At 42.7% G+C, this 20,513-nt stretch overlaps 1 protein-coding gene across 2 annotated transcripts in view; it reads right to left on the bottom strand.

Annotated features, from left to right (window-relative positions):
* Positions 1-984: 984 nt before the first annotated feature.
* LOC137439153 (sodium-coupled neutral amino acid symporter 2) overlaps positions 985-20,513 on the bottom strand; it is a 112,010-nt gene continuing 92,481 nt past the window's right edge. For both annotated transcript variants that reach the window (XM_068134882.2, XM_068134892.2), the window contains exons 12-16: positions 16,383-16,483; positions 12,983-13,107; positions 6,609-6,753; positions 6,166-6,257; positions 985-3,927 (exon numbers count right to left, since the gene is read on the bottom strand). In XM_068134882.2, the coding sequence (XP_067990983.1) occupies positions 3,835-3,927; positions 6,166-6,257; positions 6,609-6,753; positions 12,983-13,107; positions 16,383-16,483 (556 nt within the window). In that variant the 3' untranslated portion in view covers positions 985-3,834. The remainder of the gene's footprint in view (positions 3,928-6,165; positions 6,258-6,608; positions 6,754-12,982; positions 13,108-16,382; positions 16,484-20,513) is intronic.

Raw genomic sequence — 20,513 nt, 5'->3', positions numbered from 1 at the left:
CTTGAAACTTCAAACCATGCGCATCACGACCACATCATGACTTTGAGAAACCTTGGCTCCAATCACCAACAGCTGTTGCAGTTCCTGGGTGTGTATTTCCATGCAGACAGCCATATATCATCATTTGAGGCAGATCCGTGGCCAAAATTTCCAAGGGGTGTGGATCGTGGGTGGGGCAGTGACGCGCACTCTGTAATGCGTACGTCATAGGGGTGTGTGAACCAGCCGAAGAAATCTTATACGTCGTCAACCGCAAGGTCGTTATAAGGTCTGTTATTTTGAGTGTAGATACACGTGGGGAGTTGGAGAGATATGTGCTGCCGCTTTGTGCAGTGACTGATTTACTCAAAGCATTTTAACATCACAATTTGGGACTTTGCATGAAGGTTATCATACCATACCAGGCTGGCAGGGTGGCACAAAACTTGAGGATGAATTAACTGTTTGTATAAGCCACGGTGGTTACGTGACTCAAATCAAGTCTAACCATTTCCTCGCACTGTCGCATCTGAGATTGAAGACCTTTCTGGCTGAGTTGGCCCTAAAATAAAGCTCCATCGGTGCCCCAAAATTCCACCTGTAATCTGCGATAAAAGGAAACGGCTTCCTGCTTTCCGCGGGCATTGTGTTTTCTAACAAGTGTAAAATTAAACAGCGCCTGCCAAGGGATTGGGACGGGTAGGTCCAGAGCATCCAACGTGTGTGTGCTTGGTCCTCAACACCAAATGGCTTCATTCGATCATTCTCCTCCAATTAGAGCACCTTAAACTGCAAAAACTTCACTTGCATTTTAGGACAAAACAAGAGAGCAAATGTGCTTAAAATTTTCTTTTTTAACCAATCATAATTCAGCAAGCACATTTGGAAAAAAAGGTTTAGTCATGACATGAGACATGACATTTGGACATGACATGTCAGAAGAGATTGTCTATGGAGAAAAACCATGATTATTAAGGGTTTTCATGACATCAGACGTCTCCGGACTGGTTTATTTATCCGTTTTTTATTTTATCAGCACTTTTATACAAAAGGTTCTCCCCCAAGGTGTGAACATTAAGCATATGTACAATACAGCATCTTCTGCCCAGGCTAAAGGCAAAGTCACTTACTCTCGATCCAGAGCTCTTTTACTGCCCAGTCATGATTTCAACACAAAGGCTAAGAAGAAGTACTTAAAATTATACATTGTCAATGGACACAACCAAATATTTACAATATAAACGAATAAATAGCAATTCACTATGGCTGCAACATAGACATAAATATATGTATATGTCTTTGAAAATTATCCAATTAACAAGGCCGTTTTAAAACTAAATCAGCTTATGTATGGAGCAGTTGACTTCTCTACATACAACTCTTAAGATCACTGCACACTTTGCTAGTGCAGCTGTGAGCTTCAGTCTTTGGAGCTTCAGAGGTTCACTTGCGAACCGGCCCCAACTTCCCACACGGACTGCTCTGAGACAGCATTAGCACGATTTTCCATTACAACAGTTTGCTTAGGATGGTATGGATAGGCAGATAATTCCCCTTCGATCAATAATCAGCAAGTCTGGATTCTAATTGTATGATGAGCAGAGGAGAAGAAAAATATAACTGTGACCCCCAACCCCTCCATGTCACGACCCCCATTCAGCTTTGTGCAGAGGAGACAGCCATGTAATGCCTTAAGCAATTTCACTAGTGTTCGGACGAGGCTGAAGCAATGCAGCATAATATACTCCATCGACACAAAATAAATCGACAAAAATAAAATATATGGTTCATACATACTGCAAGAACCAGCCGCCAAACTGCCGAGCATTCATAGACATCACCCCTCTAGCCTGGCAAAAGCTTTGGCTATTAATTAAGCAGTGCATGTAACAACTTTTTCTCATCTTGACTACAAAAGAGTTGAAGAGTCAGTTGGCATGAAATTTAACATGCAACTTAATACCGTATAGCACATTATTGGCAGCACGACAAGAACATGAAAATGATCTGACCTGGAGTGTTAAGAAATGTAGTGTAAAATATAACCAGTACCGACCGAAGCACTTGAGCAAGGAGTCAAAGAAAACAGATGATTTCTAAATAAAAAATAACGTTTTTTTCTTTTTTTTAACGACCCACACTAGTCCGCACCTTGCAGGCTCCTCCCAAGCTACACATATGGATGAGCATGTAAGGTGACACACCCTTCCCAATTTCCTCATCTACATGGCAGTCCATACTGGTGCGTCATGGCGGACTCATGTTCCTCCTGGGATACCGTCAACCGGGGCTACTTTGAACATAACCGAAAGCGACTTTTACCAAATTAAACTTGAAGATGTCTGATGAACATTACTTGGAGTAACATATTTTTTTAAAATACGATTCTCTCTTTGACAATCACCAAAATGTGTTTTTTGTTTTGGAAAATTTGTTCAAAGAAGACAGTTAATGGTACACTTGTGTGGTAAGACAACATTGAACTCAAATCGGGGTCTTAAAGTAATAGAGACCTGAACACCCTTCCTCTGCCATTCAACCTAACCACAAAATCGGTTAAAATAAAACTCCACAAACTATACACGAAAAAAAATCCACAATTTATCATTTGCCACTGGAGAGTTGCCAAAACTTATTTGAAATCCCCTTCATTGCAAGGTGATACTTTGGATAAACATCACTGCAAGGCGGGCTAAGCTTCGTCGTATACTAAATATCGTCGCTAAAACTTAGTACAATCTTGTCAATCGATCTAACTTTTCTGTCGACCTCTGAGATTCACTCGAGGAAGCAACGATGTCCTAATTACAACAGTTCGATGAACCGTAAACCAACAGTACGTGTACCTGATAAAAGCATCATTTCTGTCTCATTGCTGGTTGATAGTAGCATTGAAATAAACGATTTGGCATCCATCTATTAAATTACAAAAGCTTTTCCAATGTCAATCTGGAAAAGCAATTAATATTGAACTTTGCTATACCAGAAAGTGTTTGGTTCTCTCAATCTCAAAGTGTTACAACTGCATTTTACTATGATTGGCAAAGCTGAAAGATTGACAAACCCACGAATTCTAAAAAATAATAAGATTTAGATGTCCAAATTCTCTCCGAATGGCCTCCTTCAACCAATTCGGACCAGCTAATTAAGAATAATACGTAAGTTGAAAGCCGGCATAGATTATTATTTTCATTCGATTTTGGGCACTGTACCAGATCTGGATAACACTCCAAAACCCAATTAGAGAAGTAAATGCAATGCTTCCTTATATTACGTTTCGTGCTTTCATGCATGCCATCAGGTAGGAGGAAGCCAAATGCAATATTCTGAAACTTTTTTCAGGTTGCCTTTCTCAATGCAGGTTTGACTTGCTAACACTGTGGAGACAATGACCATGTTGAGGTGAAATACTTTAGATAAACTAAAGTGTCAATAAATATCCTGACTAATATTGGATACCCAGCTGGTATCATGCAGAAAATGACAAAATCTCAATAATAACTTATGGAAACAGGTGTGTGGTTTAACATTGTGTGCTGGAAAATGTGACGACTAAGCAGGTGTGTTTGTGTACTTCTTCACCATGATTTGTTGGGGGCATCACATGAAACTTTAATGTACCTCGCCACAGCAATATACGTGGGCATTGTCCAGAGTAAGGAAGATTCACTGGCCATTGACTTCAATACCCTTTCTTGGCACCATTCACTTTCTGCTATTCTTTCTCTCTCTTTCTACTGCATTTTAAGAGAAGTATGGCTACTTAATTTGGGCTTCTTTCCATGCTCATGCCACGATAGTGGCAAGATCATGCTGCGGCAGAGAGAAGAAAGGGAAGGAAGGACAGTGAAGTCCTCAATGGTGCCCGGAGTTCTGGACCCAGTCTGTGATGATAAGCGCCATGCTGGAGATCATGAAGATAATCCCAGCTACAATGAAGATGTAAGCCTGGGAAGTTAAAACAACAACATCAAGAAGTGTCCAAAAAGGATACAATTTCTCATTGAATGATTCATGATACAATGTATCAATCATTTGATTAACCGTATATACATTGGATCATTAATCATTTTATTGCAGGCTCACTATAAATGGCGTCAGTGTTTGCTAACCTGGCAGATCAAGTAACAGAGTTACAAATTAATTAATAAAATCTCAATATTACGGTATCTGATGAAAGCAATTTCAGTTTGATTTGTGTAATCTCGATGTTGGGCATTGTTTGAAGTGGCAATTTTTATTACCGTAAAAGTCCAGAAAACAAAGTTGCCATCATGACATTTGTCAAATAGTATCAGGTTTTAATATGTCTGACGATTTTACGAATAAAGGTAAAATTGTGATAAAGCACTTCACATTATTAGCAATTATTTTGGGGGGGGGGGGGAAATGGCAGAGGCATAGAAAAGCCCCCTTGATATAGTATGTGCCATGTGGCAAACTATAGAAAAGAAGGGATATTCTTGGGAAAAATGCCAGGGGCATAGAAAAGGCCCCTTTATATTGTTACATTTGTGGGGGTAGGTGAAGGAATCTCATAGTAAATATAGGATTGTATAATTATAGCATCGAGAGTGGATGCGTAGGAGAAATCTCGATGTATTTAAGTAGGGAAACAGTAGCTTAAGATTTTTATGCTTCTTCACATGAGGGGTGAAGCAGTGATAACTAGTTAGGGATTAAGGTTAGTTTTCCATAGTATGTGATTTCCCTTTGTTGTTTTCCCTTTACGTTTTACATTTACAACCAGGCCGGCCATGCATTTAGGGAGCCCTACATTTGGCAAATAAAATCCATTTACTTCTTCATGCAGCTGTATGAATCAAATTGACGCACCTTTATAGGAACTTTTCTAGAGTATTACTTGGTTCCTCCCTAGAACACAAGGGTAGTCCAGCATGCACACGAGATTTTTTGAATGTCCTTTCTTCTCTATTGTTTGGCATTTTCTATAAGCTATTGAATGTCCCTTCTTTTCTATAGTTTGCCACATGGCACATACCCTTATATAAAGGGGCCTTTTCTATGCCCCCTGGAATTTTCCCAAATAATCTTATGAGAACCATATTTTTAGAAACATCTGTAGAGCAACACCATTACATACAGAAGAGGGTGGAACAAGATAATGTAAAAGATACAGCTGTCCTACCATAGACCTATTCTATTATTTTATGTGCATCAAATGGCTGTTCGTTTGTATCAAAGCTGGGGTGTGCAGCTGTGCTGCGAATGCAGTTCCCCCTGTTGGTTAAAGCAGGAATTTGAGATTTGGCAAGGGTGCTGGTGAAGGCTCGCATACTGTTTGTGACGGACACCATGGGATTGTTAACGTCCACCAACTAATGCTAGCAGACAGGAAACCCAGTTTGACATCCACCCGAGGGAAGGCACACACTAAAACATTAACGCCTCGCCCTGCCTGCCAAACACCAGGATTGGTAGTTTATAGCTGGGCCAAGATTTGAACCCAGGTTATACAGCTCAGAGGTGAGCGCATCTCTCTTATTAATGTGACGCTTTGATCGCCCACACAATTATGCTTGTGCAGTCACCTGTCTTCTTCAAGTATTGCTTTCCTTTCAAACAGACTGCCAAATACGAGTCACTCTGTGAGAAAACGTGAGAAATGTCTGGTGCTACCATTAGCCCGTCCCACGTGACGCAAAAGTGGGATAACCAAACACAAAACATTACATAAAATACCAAAGTAATGGAATGATATCAAACCAAAAGAATGATAAAATTATTTACAAGTTGAAATATATATGTACACTAAGCAAATTTAACCTCTGCATATGTACAATACAATTATCAGGAATTAAGCAAAAACAAAAGGATGACATTATCAAGAATTTTAAAAGAGTTTAAAGGGCCAACACACACCATTAAAACGTATCTGTTGAAATATATTTATTATGTTTTGCTTTTTGTGTGTTTGGTTATCTGTCCTAAGTATGTATGGGTCAAATTGCAGGGAACACAATGGCCAAAGGCAGTATCCGATGTTGCCCTCTCTTTCTGTCGGGTTAGCTTATAATTGGCTTGGTGGCCTGGTGGTTGGGAGATTAAGACCTCAACGAGGCAGATGACTTCACAGGCTTGTGTTTGGGCGTAAGGGTTAGCTAGTAAGGGTTAGAGTAAGAGAGAATTGTAGCAAAGATTTCTGAAAAAGCTCAGCAATCGTACCATAAACTTGTGCTTGCGTGGTGGTTTCTTAACTATGCGCAGGTAGAACATGGCTGGAAGAATGAAGATTAAAAGGGTAGCAGCAGAAGCTCCTGTAAAATAAAACGGTATCAGATATTAAGATGTTCGTCTCCACCCACTTCATGCACATGAAACATGAAAGTTGGGTATCTTACTCCAATCAAAGGACATGTAAAGCCACACCTGCTAGCCACTCATTGGATCAAATAATTTAGGGAGCTCAATCAGCTCAGTCATACAAAAACACCTGAAATCATGATGTGAATGATTCAGACCTGATAACAACAAAATCCTATAAAGCAACTTTGATTTTAGGTTGCTTTGGAGAAATGCAATGTAATATTTCCAAACGCGTAACGTTAACGAATACTTGAGACGTACAGTAGATAGCAAAAGCACCAATTGATCATAAAGGATCTGACCTATGAAGCCAAAGATGTCACGGATCGAAGGCACGTAAACGACAAGAAGGATGACGCATATCAGCATGCAGACAGCGACGGCGATGTGGCGGATCCAGCTGAAGCGCTTGTTGTGAAATAAAATCTCCTCCACAGATGTTCGCATCTGGTAGGGAATGCATTAGTGAAAATAGCGGTAGTGACTTGCACACAAAGATTTTTAAAAGGCATTTCATCCTATATTTTCCTTCGTGCATTCTCAATGCGAGGTTGAGTCATAACCTTTTTCAAAAATTTAATATGACCTGCATATAAAAACACAACTTGTATTGCAAAGTCATCAGTAAACAAACTCTTGCAATGCTGTGAGAAATGTGTGAGAATGGTTTGAAACTAAGTAAAATAAGGACCCACACCAAGGCCAAGTTTGCTTCGTTGCCAGGGTAAAGGATTTTGACACGAACACCCCCTCCCTCCCCCTGCCCCCCTTTCCCCTCACCCTGTAGATGCAAATATGGCATGACCATGTACAGTTGTCAAGGATGCAGGTTCTAGACTATTTAAGAGTGAGCTTTCAATTCTGAGAATGTAACTTGCAAAGTAATTTTAATAATTATCAAAATTGACATTTAACGGCTCGTAGGGGTACGTAGGGGTTCAAAACCCGGTTCTACCTCTCATTCAAACCACAATACTGGCATTAAGTGCCTCTCAACCCCAAAGGCCAGGAGACAAGCACGTGCGTTAGCCTTACTCCAGGGCACATACTCCAGCACATCTGGCCTGAGCTCTGGCAAACTAAGAAGGGCACTCCCTCCCTGAGGGCGGGAGTACCGACTAGTAATAATAAGAAAGCTTCTGAGCTATTTTAGTGAACAGCTTACCAGAAATTTGAAATGACATTAGACAACTCATGAGCAAAATTGATGATCACAACAGTCCTTTCAGTGCATGTCATGCAATCAGTGTGTGTGCTGTCTCTCGGATGGATGTTGAACGGGTGTCCTGTGTGCCAGTATTAGTTGGCTTATGTTCAGGATCCCACGGTGTCCTTTAAGAAGAGTAAACGAGCTATCGCTGGTACTCTGAACGAATTCCACATTCCTGCCCTAACCTACAGGGGGCCTATGAAGCATCAGCAGCACAGCCGCACCTACAGCCAATGGAGTTACTCGCAGTCTTGTGCTGCATATGAAAGCAGAAGGTGATTGTATCCGTTGGAGAAAAAAAAATAAAAGAAAATATTTTCTTCTCAAATATTGTATGGCATTTCAGATGTACTGGCATCTGTATATGCCATAAAGTTTAAGCAAAGTTTAACACTTTTACAAATCGCAAAACAAAAGGACCAAAAATTGAACTGGACGTATCAAGAATACCCATGTCACTGCATATGTGTAGTGTGTCACTACATGGGATACACTCCCAGAAAACAGTAGAAAATTGAAAGAGATGTGAGAAAAGATGAAAGACGTACAGGACGTACAGATGTACAGACGTAACGTACAGGTAGCGTTAAACTATCAGAGACGGAGAAGACCAAAAAACACCATTAATGTGGCAGAATACCGAGTGGGATTTGAGAGCAATTGTTTCCTTAAAATTATTCAAATTTGGAAAAAAAACCCCAAAAAAAAACCTCTCACGAACAATTTCAGAAAGGTTTGTTTGTTGCCATCACGAAACAGAAGCCAATGTTTTGTTTGGTCTACCATTAGCAAATGACAGCAGCTTTAGGACATTTGAAAAGTTAATCAGCCATTTGGTGGGGTCACCATTGTCCGCGTCAAATACTGCTGGTTTTGAGAAACAGAAGTCAAACACAGATTTATGCTGATGCCTGAAGAGCTCTTATTTGTGGGAGCATGTGAAAGTCATGCTGACCCAGAACATGAGAGTCGAGTTGCCTGCACGAGTTTCAGTCATGAATTCGCAAAGTACCTACCTCCTCGATGTTGATGTTGGTGAAGGGAAGCTACTTTAACACAAAGAACAAGGGGAATTCAAAGTTCAACAAAACGTACAACTCGTCTCTTCTGGCAGCACCATGGAAGCTCTTCATGAATGGGGGTATCCAGATATTGGCATCGACATAACACATAGAGATTGGTTATGCCAACATGCTATCTTTTACACAACCAATGGAGAAGTAGACAGAGTGAATCTGTACATGACAATTCCCTGGAGAAGCCAACATGTACAAGAGCTCAGAACAGCTGATTCCAACTCCTCTCATATTACCTGCACCCAACATAATTATTGAACACACTGCACCCTCTGGATTGCCACCGCATGTACTGATCTTAAAAGTCGGGATGGTGATCACGTTCACAAAACTTTGTGTACTTGGATCCATTCCAATGACCATTAATTGGGTCAATCACTGCTCGTCATCTTCATGTTATAGCTGATGAGATGGTTAGAAGAAAACTTCGCATTCCCATCTCTCCTTCAGGCCAAATATTCCCATTCAAGATGGTACAAAGGCAATTCCCTATATGGACATGCCTCACAATGACAGTCAATACGTCACAAGGCCAAACACTTTGCAAGGTGGGTGTTTTCATATCATCAGATAATCGAAAACAGCTAAGAGTCGAGTTGGTGACATCAACGGACTAAAAATTTTTGCACTTGATGTTAAGGCCAAAAAGGTACATATCAGCAATGTCATCTATGAAGAAATCCTATCCGTTTGCTTAATGGTCATAACCAAGGTTATGGAATATATCATTGCAGTAGATATCAAATCACTCCTTTTCTCCAATGGCCTGATCTCCGATCACCAGTTTGGTTTCAGACCCGGTCATTCTACTCTGGACATGCGGCTTCTACTCTGCAAACTATGGATGGAAGTGTTCAATCTCAGACAAGAGATCAGGGCCGTCTCTATGGACATATCTCGAGCATTGGATACAGTCTGGCATCCTGCCTTGCTCTCCAAACTCTCTGCCTATGGCATCTGAGGCCACCTCCTTTCATGGATCACTGACTTCCTTCACTCCTGTAGTCAGCATGTAGCTCTTGACTGGATCCGCTCATCTACTCTCCCTGTCAAAGCTGGAGTCTTGGGCCCAGTCTTGTTCCTCATCTTCATAAATGAACGTTTTGATTCCCTGGAAAATCCAGCTGATCTCTTTGCCGATGATTCCACCATCGGCCATATAATTATTCATCCTTCAGACAGGCAGGCAACAGCCTCTTCCTTCTCTGCAGACTTTTTTGATAGAAACAGGAGCTTGTCCAATACTTAGAATATATTGTTGCGGATATGGGATTTGCATCCATCCATATCCGCTTGTAAATATTCCCCTATTTCCTCAATACTTCCCAACTATCCCCAATCCCCCATTCCCTAGTCCCATTTTCTGTAAACAACACTCTGTAGACCCGACCTCCCCCTATTTCCCCCATTAAATGTCGTGCCCAGGTTCACCGCATCTCATGTAAGACAACTACAGGACATCTTGCTAGTTATTCTTAGTCTATGTCAGTTAAGGACTCGTTTCCATTAATTCTGACCCTTCGTTGCACCAGAATGTGATTGTATGGCACCGTTAGGAAGTTTAGGACCTCCCAATACCTCCCCGCAGCTCTTCCTCACAGTTCAACAACAACAACAACAACAACAACAACAACGACAACGAGCGCAGGGAGTGCGCGTCCTCACTCCGGCTTGGTTGGTAGGGGGTGTTGGGAGGGCACCAGGCCTTCCCAACGAGCCGCCATCGAACATGTGCTCGACGGGGTTACCAAATAGGGGCTCCCTGTCAGCTCCTCGTCAAGGGCGGAGCCCGGTAACCCCCACACCCAATGGAAGCGGCGGACCGGCCCCAGTGGGGCAGAGCCAACCAGCCGAGGGCGTGTCACTCCCCGCTGAGCATGCGCAGGGAGAGGGAGGTGACGTCAGATGCGCGCCGAGCTGAGAGAAAGCAAGACGTCCCCTCCGAGCGCTGTGACACCTCCCCGCATCTTCTGGACCGTGCATTATCCTGTCCCCGAGCCAAGGTGCACCTTGTGCCATCGAACTACCTGTCCCTTCCTGCCATCAATCCCTGTGTAAGTCTGCCTTGTTCCGTTTGTCTGTGGTCTGTCTGGGATAAGATAAGACGGTGTTTAAGTGCCCATCTCTTCTGTGTCTTTACCTCACTGCCTTGTAATCTACCCCTTTTCTCCACCACTGTAATTATACCCTCCTCCGGAGGTCTTGGAAACTGTACCCCTTGCGTCGTTTCCTCTTTCCCAGTCGTCGTGTCCTTTCTACCATTGATTTGGCATAGTGCGATTTGGCCAACGTCTGGGTGAATCGGGTGAGTTGGGGAAGAATCGGGGAAACTGTTAGGTCGCGGCAATACCACCGCTCGGTAAATAACATCTTTAACCGCGTCCGTAACAATATCTTTCAACCCTGACAGATCCCACACACTCACCCTGTCTCTCTGAAAGAACCATCTGGAAAACCCTCCAATCTACTTTCTTAACAATCCTTTGAAGAAGTTCAGTCACTTAAACTCTTGAGTCTCATTTTCAGCCATGATCTTTCTTTGACAAACCACATTTCAAAATTGGCCTCCAAAGCCAGTCGCCGACTTGGCATTCTCCATTGTGCAAGGTCCTTCCTGGGCACACCTGAACCCATATCCACCTACAAGGTCTTCATCCACAGCTTGATGGAGTACTGCTCTCCCCTCTGGGTTGGCTTCCCTGCTTCACATCTTACTCAGCTTGATACCGTGGAAAGGCCTCTACGATTATTGGAATCTCCCACGACAAAGCTGGGTCTATGGGCCTATCACTTCACCATCACAGACAAGTTTGTGGTATCTCTGTCTTCTATCACCTCATTTCTGGTCTTGCACCCTCTGCCCTTTCTTGGCTATGTCCCTCCCAGGTTTCTGTATGGAGCACATGGTTTGTCAGTAGCCATCTTCTAGTTAACCTCCAAAAATCCATGCTCTCTGCTCAACCCCACCCATTTACTCCTCTTTTTCTCGCCTGTAGAACCAACTTCCCCAGTACGTTCAGTCCCATTCTTCCGTTCAGAGCTTCAAGACAGCTGTTCACCACTACTTCAGGTCATCCTTCTGAAGGATGAAGGCTTCCAGAAAGCTGTTCACCACCACTCATGATATCTTTCACCCCAAATCGCCCCATTCCCAAGCACTCCCTTTTCCAGATTATTGTGATTTTCCCCCTTTCCCTCACCTATTTTCATTTGTTTGTTGGTTTGTTCATTTTGTTTCATCCCCACCCTCCCCTTCCTCTTCTTGACGTGTTTCATTCAGCTTGTGTGCACCTTGTTCACCCCTGAAGTTTCCTTCTCCCATTCCCCTTGATCTTACTCTCACTTATACTCTGCTGTTAGTGTTTCCCCATTTTACATTTTGTTCCCTTCTATTCTTCTTTAGTTTTCCACGAGGCTCGATCATGTATACAACAAAAAAAGAAAACAAATCCTGACTTAAAAGGTAAATGCAATTTTTTTTTTCCTCAAAAAAATACTTTGTTGCACGACTCAGCTTTTTTCCTTCACCGAGCCACGTTCCCGGGGAACGGGTATTTAATTGTTCTCCAAAATGATAAAAAAATTGCTTGAATCATGAATTATAAAAAAACAACACAAAAAAACACTATGACAACACCTGTGACAATTATTAACCTTATCTTATCATGGTTTGACACAACTTGACATGCGGAGAAATTATCGATTTTAAAATTATACCCTGGTGCGTTTCATGTCTAGTATAAATTCAGCTTGTGTAAGAAAATACGAAACAGCACTTTATACAACCATCAAAACTATATGTGGATGTAATAGTGAAGCTTGCACCATCAAAGATTCATCCAACAAGTTTCCAGACAGCGACAGCGGTCATGCTGACCATTCTTTCTACTATATTTATTCATGGAATGCCAGCTCACACGGAGACCATCCATAAGGGATAACAGATAACCTCCCATCATGGTTGGCTGATATTACACACGTCTGCGCCACATGCCACCTAAAAATACCACAGCCTTTATTCGGAACCCCCTTTTGACAAACTGCCACTTCCCTGCCGCATATTTTTACACAAAAAAGTTTAGGAATCAAAAACCAGGCCAAATACTTTTGATTCAAAAATGTAGCAGTATCCCTGAAATTGTGTTGTAAACATGAATTTCAAAATGCTATAAGCTCGCGATTCCAAAAAAAGAACTGATATGCTGTACTACAAGAAATGGCGAGTGAGACGTTGCAATGGGGCGGAGGTGGGAGTTTGATAAGGGGCTCCAAAGAACGGAAGCTGGGTGCATGCTGAAATAAGAGAGAAGGAAAGCGATTGGCAGGCAGAGGGGGCAGAGACCAATGACATCACGGGAAGGTTATGGGAGGGGGAGAAAGTAGCACATACCGGAAACAGAACGATGGGCACTGTGAGCGTAACGGCGATGAGAACAGCACAACGCACCAACTGAATGAGCCGTCCATGCGGGTCTGTGCGCATGTAAGTGTGCAGGAGCTCTGGCTCCACCATATCTGAATTAGGAAGTAGCGCGCTCAAATCATTTTCATGTTACATCGTCAATGGCAATCTTCATCACAGATATCAATACTATCTGCAACGGTTGCCCTCCCCCTCCCGCCACCACCCCCTGATAAACACTACTTCTTTGATAGATCTATCTTACAGCAAAAATTTTAGAAAATAATATTTCCCCACTTTATAAAATTTGAAAAGAAGAATGAATGCAGAATTTATTTGGAGTGTGGGATTAATATTGAATGAAAATTCCCAATTCAGAAATCGAGATGCATGCATACTACGTAATGGCATGAGGAATGGGTGGCTCAAATACAAGACATTATGTTAAACCTAAAATTCTGATAGAAATGCAACATCAAGTCTGTTTTTCCATAACCTATCACATTTAAAAACGCTTTCATCCACCCCCAAATCAATAAGAATATTCTGGAAAGATTTGTTTTACATATATATTATCTATATATATATATATATATATATATTCTCAGGATATCATGCTTTCTAAAAAAGTCAGTTTAATGTTTATCCACATATTTCCTCCCTGAGAAACAATTTTAGAGTTAACAAGCAAAGTTCAACTCCTTTGAGGTTTTGGGTCATTTTTATGCGCAAAAAGTCACCATTAAATCCTTATTGGACTAACTTCAAAAAAAATACATGCACTTTCAAAACAAGGGGTTAAACAAAGTTAGTGTAAAGAAAAACGCATGGGGAAGGAGTGAAGTTCTGGAAAATGAGTGGGGGAAGGAGAGGTTTAGGAAAAATGAGGAGGGGTGGGGAGTGCAGTATAGAAAATAAAAAAGATGAGGCAGGAAATGAAGTGCAGAAAGGAACGGGAAGGAGAGTGGGAGTGAAGTGCAGGAAAGAATATGTGGAGGGGTGCAGGAAAGTGAAAAAGGAGGTGCAGTCACATGAGGGAGAAGGGAGTGAGATGCGGGGACATGAGGAAAGTGGGAGTGAGGTGCAGGAACATGAGGAAAGAGGGAGTGCGGTGCAGGAACATGAGGCAAGGGGAGGGGGTGAGGTGCATGAACATGAGAGAAGAGGAGTGAGGTGCATGAACATGAAAGAAGAGGAGTGAGGTGCATGAACATGAAAGAAGAGGGGTGAGGTGCATGAACATGAAAGAAGAGGGGTGAGGTGCATGAACATGAAAGAAGAGGGGTGAGGTGCATGAACATGAAAGAAGAGGGGTGAGGTGCATGGACGTGAAAGAAGAGGGGTGAGGTGCATGAACATGAAAGAAGAGGGGTGAGGTGCATGAACGTGAAAGAAGAGGGGTGAGGTGCATGAACATGAAAGGAGAGGGGTGAGCTGCATGAACATGAAAGAAGAGGAGTGAGGTGCATGAACATGAAAGAAGAGGGGTGAGGTGCATGAACATGAAAGAAGAGGGGTGAGGTGCATGAACATGCAAGAAGAGGGGTGAGGTGCATGAACATGAAAGAAGAGGGGTGAGGTGCATGAACATGAAAGAAGAGGGGTGAGGTGCATGAACATGAAAGAAGAGGGGTGAGGTGCATGAACATGAAAGAAGAGGGGTGAGGTGCATGGACATTAGGGTGGTTCACAGATATATGTAATATTTAATACTATTAAAAATCCATGCTCCACAAGGCTGCCCTTGTTCCTATGTTTATAAAGATCATATGAACCAAATATGAGGTCAATTGGAACTTATTTAGAGGTTGCTCAAAAAATAACATGTTTAATTTATCCTGCTTTTTTTCAGATGGCAGAAACTCGCAGCTCTTCCACAGTTTGGTTGCTGGGCAAGTCTGAAAAGGAAATAATATGTGGGGGACTACCAACCAAAGGACACACATTGCAGAAAATGGTGTACCATCACATACAAGAACACCATACAGTTCGTGAAAGTGCCAAACTTAGTGTACAAGCTGTGTGTGCATACTGGGGGAAAGCACGAATTCCAGTGCAGAGAGTAGATTCCTGTGAGCGCCAACTTTTGAAGTTGTTTGATGCCTACAAACTGGTAAAGAAAAATAGAACCAAGACATCCGAAAACTATAGAGTGAAGGAGCAGATGTTCAAAGATGATCTTCAATCCCTCTTCGATATCTCACCAAATGATGCGCTTGAGAAAATGACGAATGAAGCAGACAAAGCATTCCTTATCATGCAGCGTGAGGATCCCTCAAGTTCACGTATGGGATCTGTGGACAACACTCTGGCAGTGAAGGAGAACAGAAAGCGTATCAGGCTTGAGAATGAAGATAAAAGAAAGAAGAAACATGCTGCTGAGACTCTAACAGCAATGCAATCTGTTCCATCAACATCGGCTGTGGTTGATGATGATGATGAGTCGGAGATTGAAAGCTCCGATTCAGGGGACAATGAATTCAAACTCCAAAGTCCATCTTCTGCCAAACAGATGAAAAAGGCTCCCATCAAGGTGATCACTCCAGCAATCGTGGCAACTCTGGACAGAGTAAATCTCTCAGATCGGCGTGCTATGTTTGTGGCCAGTGCTTTTGCACAATCTCTTGGTCATTCCATTGAAGACAAGTGCAAGCCAACAATAATAAATAATTTGAGTAATTGAAAATAGATAATTATCTATGAATTGATATATGATGCTAAAAATTCTGTATTATTATTCATTAAAATTTGTCAACATTTTGAGCAACCTCTAAATATTGTCCAGTCAAGCTCAAATTTTCATCACAAACTACTTTCTTCAATGGGAATAGGAGCATGCTTGTGGAGAAACGAAAATCCAATCTTCAAATTTTTGGACCACTCTGATGGACATGAAAGAAGAGGGGTGAGGTGCAGAAGCATGAGGGAAGAGGGAGTGAGGTGCAGGAACATAAGGGAAAGGGGAGTGACATGCAGGAACATGAGGGAAGAGGGAGTGAGATGCAGGAACATGAAGGAAGGGGGGGGGGGGTGAAGTGCAGAACCATTAGGAAAGGGGGAATGAAGTGCAGGAACATGAGGGAAGAGTGAGTGAGATGAAGGAACAGGAGGGAAGAGTGAGTGTGGTGCAGGAAAAAGAAGTAAAATAAAAGAAAACTAGATGACAGCGTGTACGAGAGGAATTGAGAATTTCTGTTGGAAGGGTATGTGAAGAATAGATTGAAAAATCTTAGTTTAAAATACAGAAGAAAAAAAAATGGAAGATCAAATAAAAATAGTTAAAGAAAGTAATTACAAGGTTTTCAGGAAAAGTATGAGTTTGTTAAAAAAAACACAAATTTCATAAGGGACAAGACAGACAGATTGCATATCGTTACGGCTTCCTCACCATAGAAAGTTAGATATCCAAAGATTGCTGTGAGCAGGTACATGATAAACATGGCAAAAACAGCAATGTTGGAAACATTCTGCATCCTCTGGCGTGTTGGTCTGTCAGACACAATGATATTTTAACAAGATCATCAAAATTTGCAAAAATAAATAAATAAATAAATAAAAGAAGAACAAAACATCATCACCAGGCGCAAAAAGCTACACGAATCGGTTCATCACGCAGACAGTCCCTGGTTTGAAGGTGTCCTTTTGGGGTATGGCGGTAGTTTAGGGGTTCGGGCATGAGACTGAGATTCCCAAGATTCCAGGACCAAATGTAGCTCAGGTATTCAGGATTTGGAGTTGAATATTGTGCTAAATCAGAACTAAACTCAGCAGAGTTACCACCATGTTACGAGTGGATTTTCAATAAAAACCCAGCTGGATTACTAATGACCTCAACAAAGAGGATAATAAAGCTTCCCCACTTGGTCTGATTTGCATATGTTTCCCATACACTCGTCATGCCTTGCTCCCCCAGCTCTCTCTGTGCTCTGTCCCCCAAATATTCCTACAGGTCGCACAAGATCTGCCAGCAACCCTCTGATGGTTAAACTGCCGAAATCTCGGCACTCTGCTCACCTTCACTCCTTCATTCCCATTTTCTCCCGCCTCTGGAACAAACTCCCCCACTCCCTTCAATCCCACTCCTCCCTCCAGGTCTTTAAAACAGCTGTTCACCACCATCTCTTATCTTCCCCAATCCAAAACCTTGATCTTTTCTACCCCCGCTAATTCACCCCAGATACACTTTTTTGAAATTCCAACTTCTTTCCTGGAAGTCCTTGCAGTGTCCATATGTTTTATACCTCTCCCACCTCCCCCCAAGTCCTCTCCCTCCCACATTTCTCTCGATGTCCCTGCTCTCAAATGTTGTATTTGTGTCCTTCCCCCTCTCTCCCCATCTTCTCTACCGCTCCCCTTATTTTGTGTTTTATGTGTCGGTTTGTGTCGGTTTGACTTTCTGTGTGATTAATGTTAGCTCTTTCACGAGCCTCGATCTTGTATACAAAAAAAAAAAAAAAATTCTCTCAGGCAAATTTGGAATGGCCACCAACTACACTCTTAACCAAATAACCAAGTCAATAAAATAAATATGTCACATTTATCAACAAGACAATTAATTATATGACATTAATAAAGACCCCTTTTACACATAATTAACTGAAGTTCAATCCTGATATGTCTTTCACATGTCTTTCATGTCTTTGAGGAACATGTCTTTCAATCCTAACAAATCTCACACTCTCACTTTGTCTCTCCGAAAAGACCGTCTGGACAACCCTCCCATATACTTTCTGAAAAATCCTCTTGAAGAAGTTCTGTCACTCAAGCTTTTGGGTCTCACTATCTGCCATGATCTTTCCTGGGAAAACCACATTTCCAAGCTGGCCTCCAAAGCCAGTCGCCGACTGGGCATCCTTCGTCATGCGAAGTCCTTCCTTGGCACACCTGAGCTCCTCACCACATACAAGGCTTTCATCCGCGGCTCAATGGAATACTGTTCTCCCCTATGGGCCGGTGCTCCTGCCTCACACCTAGCTCGTCTTCACGCTGTAGAAACCAAAGCGTTCAGAATCATTGGAATCTCCCACGATGAAGCTGATTCTGAGGGTCTTTCTCTCTCTCACGGCAGGCAGGTTGGTGGTCTTTCTGTCTTCTATCGACTCCTCTCCGGCCTTGCTCCCCCTGCTCTGTCTGTGCTCTGCCCCCCAAATATTCCTGCAGGACGCACAAGATCTGCCAGCAGCCCTCTTCTGATGAAACTGTCAAAATCAAGACTCTCTGCTCACCTTCACTCTTTCATTTCTCTTTTCTCCCGCCTCTGGAACAAACTCCCTCACTCTCATCAATCTCACTCCTCCCTCCAGGTCTTTAAAACAGCTGTTCACCACCATCTCTATCTTCCCCCATCCAAAACCTTGATCTTTTCTTCCCCCGTTAAAACACCCAAATCTGCCTCTTTCAATTCCCAACTTCTTTCCTGGGGTTCCTAGTAGTGTTAATTTGCTTTATACCGTGTACCCCTCCCTCCTCCCCAACCCTCCCCCTTCCACAGATCTACCGACTTCCCTGTTCTCTACTGTTGTTGTGCTTGTGTGCGTCCCTCTCTCCCCCTCTTGTCTCCCACTCCCATCATTGTATGTTTTATGTGTCTGTGCATGTTTTCATGTTTAATGTGTTAGCTCTTACACAAGCCTCGATTCTGTGTACACAAAAAAACAAAAAAAAACAAAAACGTTTCATTGATTGCTTCATCGAACCGTTTATTATTCTACCCTTTCATTACTCAGCTCTTAACAGAATCAACGTGTAGAATAATTTCTCGTCCATTAAAGACATCAGTTGAATGAAAATTGCAAACTGGACACAGATTAATTGTAACGAGGAAAAGTTTGAAATGCCATTGGATGAAGTTTCATTCTTAATTGAGCTCACAATATTGAGCTCCAGGTCTTTAAAACATTCACCACCATCTCTTATCTTCCCCCATCCAAAACCTTGATCTTTTCTACCCCCGTTAATTCACCCCAGATCCACTTTTTTGAAATACCGACTTCTTTCCTGGAAGTCCTAGCCGTGTACATGTGTTTTTTTTAACCTCTCCCACCCCCCACACCCCCCCTTCCCATGCCTCCTTCCCCCAAAGCCCTCTCCCTCCCACAGATCTCCCAATGTCCCTGCTCTCCATCTTGTCTCCCGCTCACTTTATCATATGTTTTATGTGTCAGTTTGTCTTTTTGTGATATCAATGTTAGCTCTTACAAGAGCCTCAATTTTGCATACAAATATATATATATATATATAAATATATATATATATATATATATATATATATATATATATATATATATATATATATTGTTGCGGATATGAGGATTGCATTTTTTTGATTGTGTGTATTGTAGTGGTAAATTGTTGTGTAACATTGGTTGGATATGGCCCCTCCTGCCTCCAGAGTTGTGTAAAGGTAAAAAGGGCGTCCCGGTAGTTATTCCATGAAACACCACATTGCAGGACCCGATAAAACCCTTGTTCAGTAGCTTATATCTTATTATGTGTTTTAGAGTAAGGCCTTGTCTTCCATTAAAATAATACTCCATTGCACCGAATCAATTAAGAATAGCTCCCCTTCAATAATTCCATTTCCCAGCCAAACTCTCCATCTGTGGGTAAAGCAGTTCCCAAGCGTGGGGTGCACGCCCTCTCATTTCGCTGCTATAGTGAATATGTGCTCCGTGCTCTGTTTGAACAGGAGGGGCGGGGTCGCCCGGGAGAGGCAAGCCCAGGGCGCGCCACGAAGGGTGGGGCTGTTCAGTCCCATGCCCAAATAAGGAGACAAGCCCGTGGGATTACCATACAAGGTCACGAAACAGAGCACGGGGGGGACGGCGGTACCGAAACAGAGGGGGGCGGGTCAGTCCCGTGCTAGAGAGAAGTGAGAGGAAGAAAATACGAGCTGAGCTGCGTGGAGAGGTACACGACAAAGAAAGGGTCCAAGAGAAAGCAGAGGAACTTTTACGAACGAGTTGCAAAGAGATACGGCAGATGAGTCCAGCCCCATTTCAACCAGCCGCGTGAAGCCCTGACGGGGCAGCGAGTGACCCTGCCGGCGTGCGCTGTAAAGCCGAATACCAGGAGCTGCCGGCGTGCGCTGTAAAGCGGATTACAAGGAGCTGCCGGCTCCCCGCTTCCCGCCCGGAGTGGACCTGCTCGCTGTGCCCTGTGATCCCACCTGCTCATCCTTTCCAGCCATTCCTGCCTGCAAGTTCCCCATTTGCGTACATGAGTTTGTTTTGTTCGTGCTGTCCTGGGTAGTAACTAAGTCTGTATAAGCTAGTAATTTTCACTGTGTCACCTGCGTTTTCATGTCCGCTGTAAATACCCATGACTGCTCTTTTTGCTTATGTGTGTAAATAATAATAAACCCCGTTACTCTTCTGTACGTCTTCTTCTTCTTCCTCTTTGCATTCGTCGTCTTAGTCTTTTCCCCATTGAATATCTGTGGCGCGATACGGCCAACGTTTGGGTGAATCGGGTTTAGTCGGGGAACAACTGTTCGGTCGCGGAGCCTCCACTCGGCAAA

Source organism: Myxine glutinosa, chromosome 1 (assembly GCF_964187855.1).
Source record: "Myxine glutinosa chromosome 1, kmMyxGlut1.1, whole genome shotgun sequence".
Lineage (NCBI taxonomy): Eukaryota > Metazoa > Chordata > Myxini > Myxiniformes > Myxinidae > Myxine > Myxine glutinosa.
The sequence above is the reverse complement of the archived record's forward strand: the minus strand, read 5'-3'. Positions and strand labels throughout refer to the sequence as shown.